This window comes from Erinaceus europaeus, chromosome 3, assembly GCF_950295315.1.
Source record: "Erinaceus europaeus chromosome 3, mEriEur2.1, whole genome shotgun sequence".
NCBI lineage: Eukaryota > Metazoa > Chordata > Mammalia > Eulipotyphla > Erinaceidae > Erinaceus > Erinaceus europaeus.
The window spans coordinates 55,049,558-55,061,846 of NC_080164.1; the positions used below are offsets into that span (position 1 = coordinate 55,049,558).

At 39.5% G+C, this 12,289-nt stretch overlaps 1 protein-coding gene across 4 annotated transcripts in view; it reads left to right on the top strand.

Annotated features, from left to right (window-relative positions):
• The window catches only part of XPO1 (exportin 1), a 52,563-nt gene that overhangs the window by 17,801 nt on the left and 22,473 nt on the right, over positions 1-12,289 (top strand). For all 4 annotated transcript variants that reach the window (XM_060187221.1, XM_007539631.3, XM_060187222.1 and 1 more), the window contains 2 exons: positions 11,726-11,787; positions 12,078-12,122. In XM_060187221.1, coding sequence (XP_060043204.1) covers positions 11,726-11,787; positions 12,078-12,122 — 107 coding nt within the window. The remainder of the gene's footprint in view (positions 1-11,725; positions 11,788-12,077; positions 12,123-12,289) is intronic.

A 12,289-nucleotide genomic window follows, 5' to 3' on the forward strand; every position in this document is an offset into this window, starting at 1 on the left:
AATAAAACAAGGGCAACAAAAGGGAATAAATAAATAATTTAAAAAATATCATGGGGGAAAATGAGTCAACTAATAGTTAACCTGGACACCATCTAAATGAATTAAATTTCAATGTGTTCTCTTTACATTTAAATTCACCTGTTAGTGAAGAAATGATGATAATAGTAATAAATTATATTTACTAGATAGTAACTGAAAATAATGAACATTGTAATACATGGGGTAATGTGTACATTGTGATAGGGCAAAGGAAATAATAAGTAATGAGTTTGTTTTCTGCTGATGCTAGGCATTGAACCTGAGAGCTCAATTTTAAGCTTGAAAGTTAGTTGAATAATCATTTTCCTATCTTCCTACCCCAGAATATAATGGAGTTTCTCAAGGCAACTTTTTTTTTTGCCTCCAGGCTTATTGCTGGGGCTCGGTGGGCTTGGTGCCTGCAGTATAAATCTACTGCTCCTGGAGGACATTTTTCCCATTTTGTTGCCCTTGTTATTGTTGCCATTGTTGTTGGATAGGATGGAGAGAAATCCAGAAGAGGGGACGACAGAAAGGTGGAGAGAAAGATAGACACCTGCAGACCTGCTTCACCGCCCTAGAAGCAACCTCCCTATAGTTGGGGAGCCAGGGGATTGAACCCTCTGTGTGCTTAACCCTCTGTGTGCTACTGCCCAGCACTTTAGGCATTATTTTTCCCCCAAATATTTATTTATTCCCTTTTGTTGCCCTTGTTTTTTATTGTTTATGGTTATTGTTGTTGTTGATGATGATGTCATCATTGTTGGATAGGACAGAGAGAAACGGTGAGAGGAGGGGAAAACGGGGAAAGACAGACACCTGCAGACCTGCTTCACCACCTATAAAGCGACTCCCCTGCAGGTGGGGAGCCAGGTCTTGAAACAGAATCCTCATGCTTAACCGGCTGCACTACTGCCTGACTTCACCCAGGCACTAATTTTTTTAAAGCCTGGATATACTTATAAGAGGTTGTGTTTTTGACTGATTATCCATAATTTTTGTTATTAACCAGGGCAGTTTTCAGCTCTGGCTTTGGGAATGGATAGAGGTTTGAATCTGGGACTTTGGAGACTCAGACATGAAAAATCTCTTTACTTGTATGCTATGTCCCTTATGCTATGTCTCCCACCCAGAGGTTGCCTTTTTTTTTTTTTTTTTAACTTATTTATTATTGTGTAGAGACAGAAAAATTGAGGGGAAAGGAAGATAGAGATGGAGAGAGACAGACACCTACAGCCCTGCTTCACCACTCGTGAAGCTTTCCCCCTGCAGGTGGGGACCAGAGGTTTGAACACTGTAGGGTCTTTGAACACACTGTGGTGTGTGCGCTTAACCAGGTGCACCACCGCCTTGTCCTCAGAGGTTGCCTTCTAAAAGAAGGGCAGTGAATAGTGATTCCTGATTTTAGTAATTAACTTTTCTTTTGTGCTATCTCAGTAAAGTCAGCAGTTTTAAGCAACTATGGGTAAGATTAGTCTCTTGGGATTCATTAATGCAGTTGCTTTGTGTATTTACAACTGTCTTTAATATAAATTAAAAATAATAATTAAAAAATGAAAGAAAAAAAGAAATTCAGATAGAAGCCTGGTTATCTGTCATAACAAAGGTGGTCTAATAGAGTATGTGCTTTCAATGTCTTTATCTTCTTATCTGAAAAAAAAAAATCCTGACCTGGAGCAACAAAGTCTCATGGACAACAACAAGGGGGAGAGAGGGATATGTGTCTTAGGTTCTTCTCACTTCACTGTCAATGAAGTGGCTACATGGAATAAAATGTGATATAAATTGTAGGATTTTTTATTTTGAGTGACTTATTACAAGAGTATGTAAAACAACTCCCTGAGTATGTTAGTGAACTCTTCATTTAGATAAGCAATTGACAGGGGTACTGTGTATATCTTCATTAATGGGGGAAGGGAGAAAATCAGAGCATCTCTGGGATACATGATGACAGGAATCAAACTCATGCTGTAAAGTCAAATGTTTATCCACTGTGCTGTTGCCTGATGCATTTTTCTTTGTAAAACATTAGAAAATAAAATTGCTTTATTTAGAATTGTTAAACATTGTTAATCCCAGTAGGCTGCTGCAATTATAGAAATGTTTTAAAGAGCTAATATTTTTTAGCATTTGTTTTCCCTCATGTTTAAAAATTTTGTAGGCGTGCCTCAGTTGTTAATAGTTCTCTGTAGACCAGAGTAAAATAAGTCACACAAATGATTTGGGTTCCCAATACACCTTAGTGTTTTGTTTACATTGCTGTCTATACATATGTATTGTCATTAAGAAACATATATACCTTAATTAAATAACAGATAGGAAACAAAAGACTCGAGCACATGCTATGGGAAAAATTGCTTACTGCATTCTGTGTTCAACTAGGTGCACCACCACCTGGACCCCAAGTGTGGGATGGGGAGAATAGCATTATTTATTTATTTTCCTTTTTGTTGCTTTATTGTTTAACATTGTTGTGATTATTGATGTCGTCGTTGTTGGATAGGACAGAGAGAAATGGAGAGAGGAGGGAAAGACAGAGAGATAGACACTTGCAGACCTGCTTCACCACTTGTGAAGTGACTCCCCTGCAGGTAGGGAGCCAGGGGCTCGAACCGGGATCCTTACGCTGGTCCTTGTGCTTTACGCCACATGCACTTAACCCGCTGCACCACCACCCGACTCCCAAATAACATTATTAAGGCCTTTCGCATGAATTGCTTTTCCAAGATATATGTATCTTTTTTTTTTTTTTTCTGATAGAGACATAAATTGAGAAGTGGAGGGAGAGACAGGAAAAACCTGCCTTTCCCCTGCAGGTGGGATTTGAACCTAGACCTAGACCCTTGTGCACTGTAGTGTGTACGCCATCGCCTGGACCCCCAGGAAAATCTCTTGATAATTCTAGATTGTTAATATCTCTTGTAATGTGTTCCCACAGTATAGTGTGCCGGGGGGGGGGGGGTCACAATTTAATAAAATTTGTATGAGCAAAAGACATACAAATGATTAGCTGAATAAAGATGTTTATATACAATTTTAAACAAAGCAAGACTGATACAGCCTCACAAACATTTCGTTGTCTGGAAGTCGGGCGGTAGCACAGCGCAAGGACCCGTTTAAGGATCCTGGTTAGAGCCCCCAGCTCCCTACTTGAAGGGGAGTCGCTTCACAGACTATGAAGCAGGTCTGCAGGCGTCTTATCTTTCTCTCCCCCTCTGTCTTCCCCTCCTCTCTCTATCTGTCTAATTTCTATCTGTCCTATGCAGCAATGACTGCAAGAACAATAATAATAACAACAGTGATAAACAAGGGCAACAAAAGGAAAAAAAGTAACCTCCAGGAATAGTGAATTCGTAGTGTAGGCATGGAACCCCAGCAATGACCCTGGAGGCAAAAAAAAAAAAAGTGGTGAAACAGTACTTCTGACACCCCCTCCCAATTTCAGTGTCTATCCAAAATAATTAAATATTTGGAAATTAGTTATTGGTTGGCCTGATATGTTATCACTGAGTTTACATTTTGGGGAAAATATCTGCATAAATAATTTACCATAGAATGAAAATTTGTAAGGTGAGAAGGATTTACTGAGACCTACATGTCTGAGGCTTCAAGTTAGATGCTTGAACTCTGGTTCCTCCTTTAATCTCCAGTGAAACTGTCATGAAAGTGTTTTTGTTTGTTTGTTTGTTTGTTTGTTTTTTAACCACAGCACTACTCAGGTCTGGTTTATAGTGGTGCAAGGGATTGAACCTGAGACTTTAAATATTTTATTTTATTTATTTATTCCCTTTTATTGCCCTTGTTGTCTTATTGTTGTAGTTATTATTGTTGTTGTCGTCGTTGTTGGATAGGACAGAGAGAAACGGAGAGAGGAGGGGAAGACAGAGAGGGGGAGAGAAAGATAGACACCTGCAGACCTGCTTCACCGCCTGTGAAGCGACTCCCCTGCAGGTGGGGAGCCGGGGTTCGAACCGGGATCCTTAAGCCGGTCCTTGTGCTTTGCGCCACCTGCGCTTAACCCGCTGCGCTACAGCCCGACTCCCCAAACCTGAGACTTTAGAGCCTCATGCATGAGTTTTTTTTTTTTTTTTTAATTTCATTTATTGGATAGAGACAGCCAGAAATCTAGAGGGAAGGGGGTGATAGACGTCTGCAACATTGCTTCATCACTCGCAAAGCTTTCCCCTGCAGGTGGGGCCTGGGCTCGAACCTGGGTCCTTGTACATCATCACATGTGCACTCAATCAGGTGCACCACCATCTGGTCCCACATGAGTCTCTTTATGTAACCATTATACTATCTACACTTGCCCAGTCCTGAAAGTTTTAAATGAATTCAGATGAAGAGTGGTCTGAATGTAGTTCAGTGATAGTGCATAAGTTGCTTAGGTGAGACTATGCCTTTGATCCTAAGGACTTCCCGAGGTGGGGTGGTCCAAAATAAGGAGGGGCTTAGCTGTTCACTGCAGTTTTAATGAAGGTGTTTTAGTTGTATATTACTTTTATTATTTATCATCTTTATTCATTGGATAGAGATAGCCAGAAATCTAAAGGGTAGGAGGAGATAGGGAAAGACACCTGCAGCCCTGCTGCACCACTTGGGAAGCTTTTCCCGGGAGCTCGAACCCTGGTCCTTGTGCACTGTAACATTACGCTCAACCAGGTGTGCCACCACATGGCCCCTACATTAAATTTTTTTTTTTCACACGCAATAGCAAGAGCCTTTATTGGGAAGCTTAAGCTTTGGCCGCCGACATCCTTCCAAGCAAAGGGAGAGTCTGCGACCCCGATCACTTCTAGTCTGTGGCCAAAAGAACCCCTACATTAATTTTATTGATGTTTTGACTCTTCATCAACTGTTATTGCTTATATTATTAGTTTTCTCTTTAAAGACATTTTTCCTTTTTTATTTTATTTTCCCTTTTGTTGCCCTTGGTTTTTATTGTCATTAATTGATGTCGTTGTTGTTAGATAGGACAGGGAGGGGGAGAGAAAGATAGACACTTGCAGACCTGCTTTACTGCATGTGAAGTGACTCCCCTGCAGGTGAAGAGCCAGGGTCTCGAACTGGGATTCTTATGCCAATCATTGCACTTCACGTCACGTGCACTTAACTCTCTGCACTACCTTCCAACTCCCGACATTTTTCATTCTTTCCTGTCAAATAAAAAAATAGAAAAAATTGCTGCCCCCTTCCCCATTGTGGGATCATAGTGCCAACACCAAGCCCCAGTGATAACCGTGGCGGTGATGAAAAAAAAAGTTGGTGCTTAAAGATAGTTGAGGGAGGTTTGAGTTTTATGGTTTCATGTGTTAATTTGGAATTTTACAGATAAGAGATCTTTTTAATGCAGTTTTTTTGGATTGAGACTCTTTTTTAACAGAATGATCTTTGATAAACTACTTAGCCTCTGGGAGTTGGGCAGTAACACAGCCGGCTATAGGCCCCAGCTCCCCACCTGCAGGGGAGTCACTTCACAAGCGGTGAAGCAAGTTTGCAGGTGTCTCTCTTTCTCTCTCTGTCCTATCCAACAACAATATCAATAACAACAACAATAACTACAACAGTAAAAAAGGGGGAGCAAAAGGGAATAAATAAGATATTTTTAAATTTTTTTAAAGAATTATTTAACCTCTTTATGACTGTTAGGATGTGAACCTGGGGCCTGGAGCCTCAGGCATAAAGTCTTTTTGCATAATCTTTATGTCATCTCCCCCGGCCCAATAAACATACCCATGTCCCAACTTATTTTGGCATCTCTGCAATAGCTTACTAACTAGGATCCTTTATATCTACTCCTATGTGTTCTTTGAATTCAGCAAAAATAACTTGACATTTTTTAAATCAAAACTAAATCTGGTCATTCCCATGCTTCAAATCAGAAGTGGTAGAGCACGGCTGCAGGTATCTGTCCTCATCTCGGTCTTCCCCTCCCCTCATAATTTCTGTCTCTATCCAATAATAAATTAAAATATTTTTTAAAGTGAGTGGTTATTTTCCTTTGGAATGTTGTCAGTTAAATCTCAGATAGTCATGGTCCGGGAAGTGGCGCAGTGGATAAAGGGTTGGACTCCTAGGCATGGGTTCCTGAGTTCAATTCCCGGTAGCACAGGTACCAGCGTGATGTCTGGTCCTTTTTCTCTCCTCCTATCCCTCTCATAAATAAATTAAATAAATAAATAAATCTCAGATAGTCCTAGTTCATATATTTTACCAGTTTTAACCTGATGGGATAGTGAAGGAAATATTATTGATAATGATTATAAACACTTCATAGCTCTTAAAAACAAGCAATTTTTTCAAGATATTCTTATGTTTCAGTACAGTTAAGGTAACACTTGTTTCTGAAATTTGGATGATGTGGAACTTCCATAACAAAACGGGGAGTGGGGGTCGGGTGGTAGTACATCGGCTTAAGAGCACATTGGGGTGATGCACAAGACTTGGTTAAGGATCCTGGTTCCAGCCTCAGGCCCCCCACCTGCAGGAGGGTGGCTTCATAAGTAGTGAAGCAGGTCTGCATGTGTCTGTCTTTCTCTCCCCCTCTATCTTCCCCTCCTGTCTCGATTTCTCTCTGTCCTATTCAACAACAATAATAACCACAATGATGAAAACAACAAGGGCAACAAAAGTGAGGGTGAAATAGCCTCCAGGAGCAGTGGATTCATGGTGCAGTCACTGAGCCTGAATAATAACCCTGGAGGCACAAAAAGAAAAGAAAAAGGAGAGCAGGGGAAGAGGCTTTCACTTAGTAATTAATTTATTTTACAGGAGCACTGCACAACTCTGGCTTATTGTGGTGCAGGGGATTGAACCTAGGACTTTGGAGCCTCAGGCATGAGAGTCTCTTGGCATAACCATTATGCTATCTACCCTCTACTCTTGTTTTTTAATTTTTTAATTTAAATTGTTACCTTTATTAGATAGAGACAGTCAGAAATCAAGAGGGAAGGAGGAGTTAGAAAGGAAGAGAGATAGACATATGCAGCCCTGCTTCACAACTAGTGAAGCTTTCCTCCTGCTAGTTGAGACTTTGGAGGCATTGTAACATGTAACAAGTGCATTCAACCAGGTGCACCACCACCAAGCCTCAGTTTTGTTTTTTAAATTAGAGAAAGATACAAATACCAAAGCACTGCTCTTCTGGGGAATTAAACATGGGGCCTTGGGGTCTCAGGCATTAACATTTTTTGCATAACCATTAGGCTGTTTCCCCAGTCCTTAGGTTTTGTTTAAAATGATGTAGAATTAATCTAAACAAAAATTAATCTATGGCCTAGGTAAACTATTAGTCTGTATGACTTTTATGGAGGAATGTGCCAAAGTTGTGTTTTTTAAGTTTAAATTTTTATTTATAAAATTATAAAATTATATAATTTTATATAATTATAAAATTATATAATTTTATATAATTATAAAATTATATAAAAATATTTTTTATTTATTGGATGGAGATAGTCAAAGCAAGAGGGGAGGGAGTAATAAGGAGAGAGAAACAGAGATAGCTGCAACACTGCTTCATCACTTGGAAAGCTTTCCCCCTGCAGGTGAGGACCAGGGACTTGAAGCTGGGTACTTTAATGTTTGGATACTTTTCAGTATGAATTGAATTCTATCTTGGTTATAATTTTACTTCTGCAGATTTTTTGGTGATTAAAGCCTAATAATGACTAATAAGATTGTAAGATAACAGGTGTATAAGTCCATACAGATGCCACCACTTGATTCATGTCCCATCCCCTCCATTGGAAACTTTCCTGTTCTTTTTTTGAAAGAAAGAAGTAGGGGGAAAGACACCTCCTGTAGCCCTGCTTCACCACTTGTAAAGTTTTCTTCCTTGCAGGTGGGGACCAGGGACTTGAACCTGGGTGCTTACATGCAGCATGTGCAGTCAATCATGTGCGCCACCACCACCTGTCCCCAATTTCCCTATTCTTTATTCCTCTGCGAGTATGGACTAAAAAAGTTGAATAATAAACAATAAAGCAGAACTTAAACTGGGTCTGGTGTATTATTCCAAAGTAAAGGACTCTGGGGTAGGGGAGGAGGGAGAGTTCAGGTCCTGGAACATGATGGCAGGAGAAGACTTAGTGAGTGTTCAATGTGGAAGACTGAGAAATAAAAGACTCGTATTCCTGAGGCTCCACAGTCTCAGGTTCATGGTGAATTCACCTTCTTTACCCCATCTTGAATGGAACTTGAAGATGTGTTAAGTGAGATAAGTCAGAAACAGGTTGCAAAGGGGATGATAGCACACATACATAGAAGATCATTAATCACCCTATAAATTTTTTTTTTTTTAATTGACACTCTCTCACTACTCGTGAGCCTTTCCCATGCAGGGACCTCTCACATTATATATATAACCTACCTGTGTGTTCAACCAGGCATGCCACTAGCTGGCCCCAGGTTTCTATTTTTTATTTATTAGATAGAGGCAGAGAGAAATATAGAAAGACACCTGTAGCACTGCCTCAGCACATGAAAAGCTTTCCCCCTTCAATTGGGGACTGGGACTTGAGCCTGTGTCCTTGTACTCAGTCATATACACTACCATGCAGCCTCCTGTTTTTTGTGGTAATGAAGAGGATTGAAATGAGTAGATTTTATTTTGTCTTAATAATAATTGTCTTTCATTGAAAACATTTAAGATTTTTATTGACTAGCTAGAGAGTGTAAATGTGCTTCTTTGTGATTTAATATTTGAATGTGTAAGGTTTTTTCTTCTACATGTGACACTGTCTATGATATATTAATAAGTTTCCTTGAAGTTTTGTGTTCGTGGAGGGTTTTTTGTTTTAGTAAAATCATGCACTTGTTAAGTATTCTATAGTTGTGTGAGACATGCCTGGGAAATAAGATTAACATTGCCATGCAAATTAACATATGAATGCTTATATTGACCAATTTGCTTTTATTTGAAATGTCTTACACAAATATAGAATACTTGACAAAATTTTGTTGAGCCTGATTTTCATTGAAATACACCCATGTGCGCGCCTTGTTGAAATAATTTCTTGGGGCCCAGCTGGTTAGTTGCATACATCACAGTGTTCAGTGACCCAGGTTCTTTTTTTTTTTTAATTTTTTTTTTTATGTTATTTATTCCCTTTTGTTGCCCTTGTTGTTTTATTGTTGTAGTTATTATTGTTGTTGTCGTCATTGTTGGATAGGACAGAGAGAAATGGAGACAGGAGGGGAAGACAGAGAGGAGGAGAGAAAGACACCTGCAGACCTGCTTCACCGCCTGTGAAGTGACTCCCCTGCAGGTGGGGAGCCGGGGCTCGAACCGGGATCCTTATGCTGGTCCTTGTGCTTTGCGCTTAACCCGCTGCGCTACAGCCCGACTCCCGTGACCCAGGTTCTAATCCTCCAGTCTTCACCATCAGAAGAAAGCTTCAAAGTGATGAATCAGTGCTGTAGGTGTGTCTCTTCCCCATCCCATCTATCCCTCTTGATTTTTTTTATCCCTCTTGATTTCTGTGTTGCCAATAAATAAAAGTATTTAATAAAAAATTCTAAGGCTCATTTTAAGAAATTTAGAGGTGGGGAAGAATACAGGTCCCACAAGGATGACAGAGGACCTAGTGGGGGTTGTATTGTTACCGAAAACTGAGAAATGTTATGCATGTACAAACTACTGTATTTACTGTTAAATGTAAAACATTAATTCCCCAATAAATTTTTAAAAAGAAAAGAAAAAAAATTGCCTAGAAAAATAAAAAATAAAAGTAGTGTCTAAAATCACTATCCTTATGTCTCCAACATTATGGAAAGGTTGGAGGCAGAACAGTTGATTTGTCACAAAAGTGCAGGGATGGTGAAGAATTGTATCTGTAAACCTCGTGTAATGCATTACTCAGTAGTATCTTAATTAACTGACTTTTTTAAAAAAAGAAAAGAAAAATTTAGAGGTGAATTTTTCCTTTGAACTGGCAATAGGCTTTAGGGAGGATTTTAATGAATATCACAGGGATATTGATTTATGCTATCAGTCTTCTGAGACCCTCAATGACAGTAATCATACCGTTCATGACAAACAGACTTATTCAATTAAGTAGTTGGGGAGGGCTGCACGTGAGAATAATACTCAAAGGGTGGAGGGTAGATAGCATAATGGTATGGCGAGTAGACTCCCAAACCTGAGGCTCCAAAGTTCCAGGTTTAATCCCCCTCACCACCATAAACGAGCGCTGAGCCAGTGCTCTGGTTTAAAAAAAAAAATGTTTTTTTTCCTTTGAGATTTTATTAGCAGTTAGTGGTAGTATATTTGTTGACAAAGTGATACAACTTCTCATCTCTCCATAGTAAGTGTCTGCAGAACACTCTCACACACACCCAACCCCAGCTTGGGCCCTTTGCTTTCATATACCAGGGATCCAAAGCTACTTCCTAGCCCCTAGAGTAGTCTTTAGATATTAGATATTAATAAGCTTTCGGTTAGGGATACTGTTTCAGTCCTTGGGTCTGTCATCTAAACCCTCCACATTACTTGTTAATGTTTTCTTAAGAACCAGCAAGATGGGGGTCAGGCAGTAGTGCAGCGGGTTAAGCACATGTGGTGCAAAGCACAAGGACCAGCATAAAGATCCCAGTTGGAGCCCCAGCTCCCCACCTGCAGGGGAGTTGCTTCACAGGCAGTGAAGCAGGTCTACAGGTGTCTATCTTTCTTTTCCCCTCTCTGTCTTCCCCTCCTCTCTCCATTTCTCTCTGTCCTGTCCAACAACATCAACAACTGCAATAATAACCACAACAAGGCTACAACAACAAGGGCGACAAAAGGGGGGGGGGATGGCCTCCAGGAGCAGTGCTGTGATCTTTCTTGCTCTGTTGGCTGTGTTTGATAAAAGTTGACCTAGAGTGGTGAATCCTGGGCAACAATAAATTTCTTAAATATGATTTAAAAAGTAAAATGCAGAAAAGGATCCAGATCAAAAGCATTAAGGTTTTAATTCCTTCAAGAATGTCACATTAAAAGCACATTATAAACAACAACAAAAAAACTTCTTCAGTTTCTTCCCATATCATACTGAAGTATTTCTAGGGCTAGGTCAGTGTCACAATGAATACAAATTAGAGTAGGATAATTATCTGACTTTGAGATACAGATTAGCAAACAACATTTTTAAATTTTAACAAACTAAAATTTGAAATAGCGGCAGTACACTAGAAAGAATAAAAGATTAAATTTCGGGATTCGGGCAGCACGTGGCATAAAGCACAAGGACGGGGTAAAAATCCTGGTTCAAGCCCCCGGCTCCCCTGCTGCAGGGGAGTCGCTGCATAGGTAATGAAGCAAGTCTGCAGGTGTCTATCTCTCCTCTGTCTTCCCCTCTTCTCCATTTTTCTCTGTCCTGTCCAACAGTGACATCAATAACAATAACTACAATAAAACAAGGGAATAAAATAATTTTTAAAATCTTAAAAAAATACAAAAAAATTATTAGGGATTAGTGGTTTACAGTTGACAGCAAAACACAATAGTTTGTACATGTTTAACATTTCCACATAACAATACAACCCCCACTAGGTACTCCTGCCATCATGTTCCAGGATACGAACCTTCCTCCCACTTCAGTGTCGTTTTCCTTTGGTATAATACACCGAAAAAAGAAAAATTTAAAGCATACATTTCTACATTATCTGACTTCTTCCCCTCTGAAGATTTATTACAGTGCTATAACGGTTGTCATTTTTCCCCCCATAGGAATAAAAAAATATGTTGTTGGCCTCATTATCAAGACATCATCTGATCCAACTTGTGTAGAGGTAAGAGGTTTTTCACTTAATTTATTTTGGTTGTTTTGAGATTACTGTGAAAGGAACCTTCAACGTAGATCTGTTTTTGTATGCAAGTACATCTATATATGTGTGCTTAATAGGTCTTCAATTACTTTTTTCTTATACTTCTATTTTATAAAATATTTTACAGGACTGTTGTCTTGAATTATTTCACAGCTCCCCCAAGTGTGTAGCAATATGTATGCCTCATCCATTATTACCAAGGTGTTTACATGCACTGTTTTAGATTTTCACTTAGTTTTTTTCTTTTTCCTTAGAAGGAGAAGGTGTACATTGGAAAATTAAATATGATTCTTGTTCAGGTAAGTCTTCACTCTTCCCTTTTTTTATATATTCTTTTCTATTTTATTTATTGGATACTCAGAAGTTAAGGGAGAAGGGGGAGATAGGGAGAGAGACACCTGCAGCACTGCTTCACCATTTGTGCAGCTTTCCCCTTGTAGGTGGGGGTCAGGAGGCTCAAACTTGG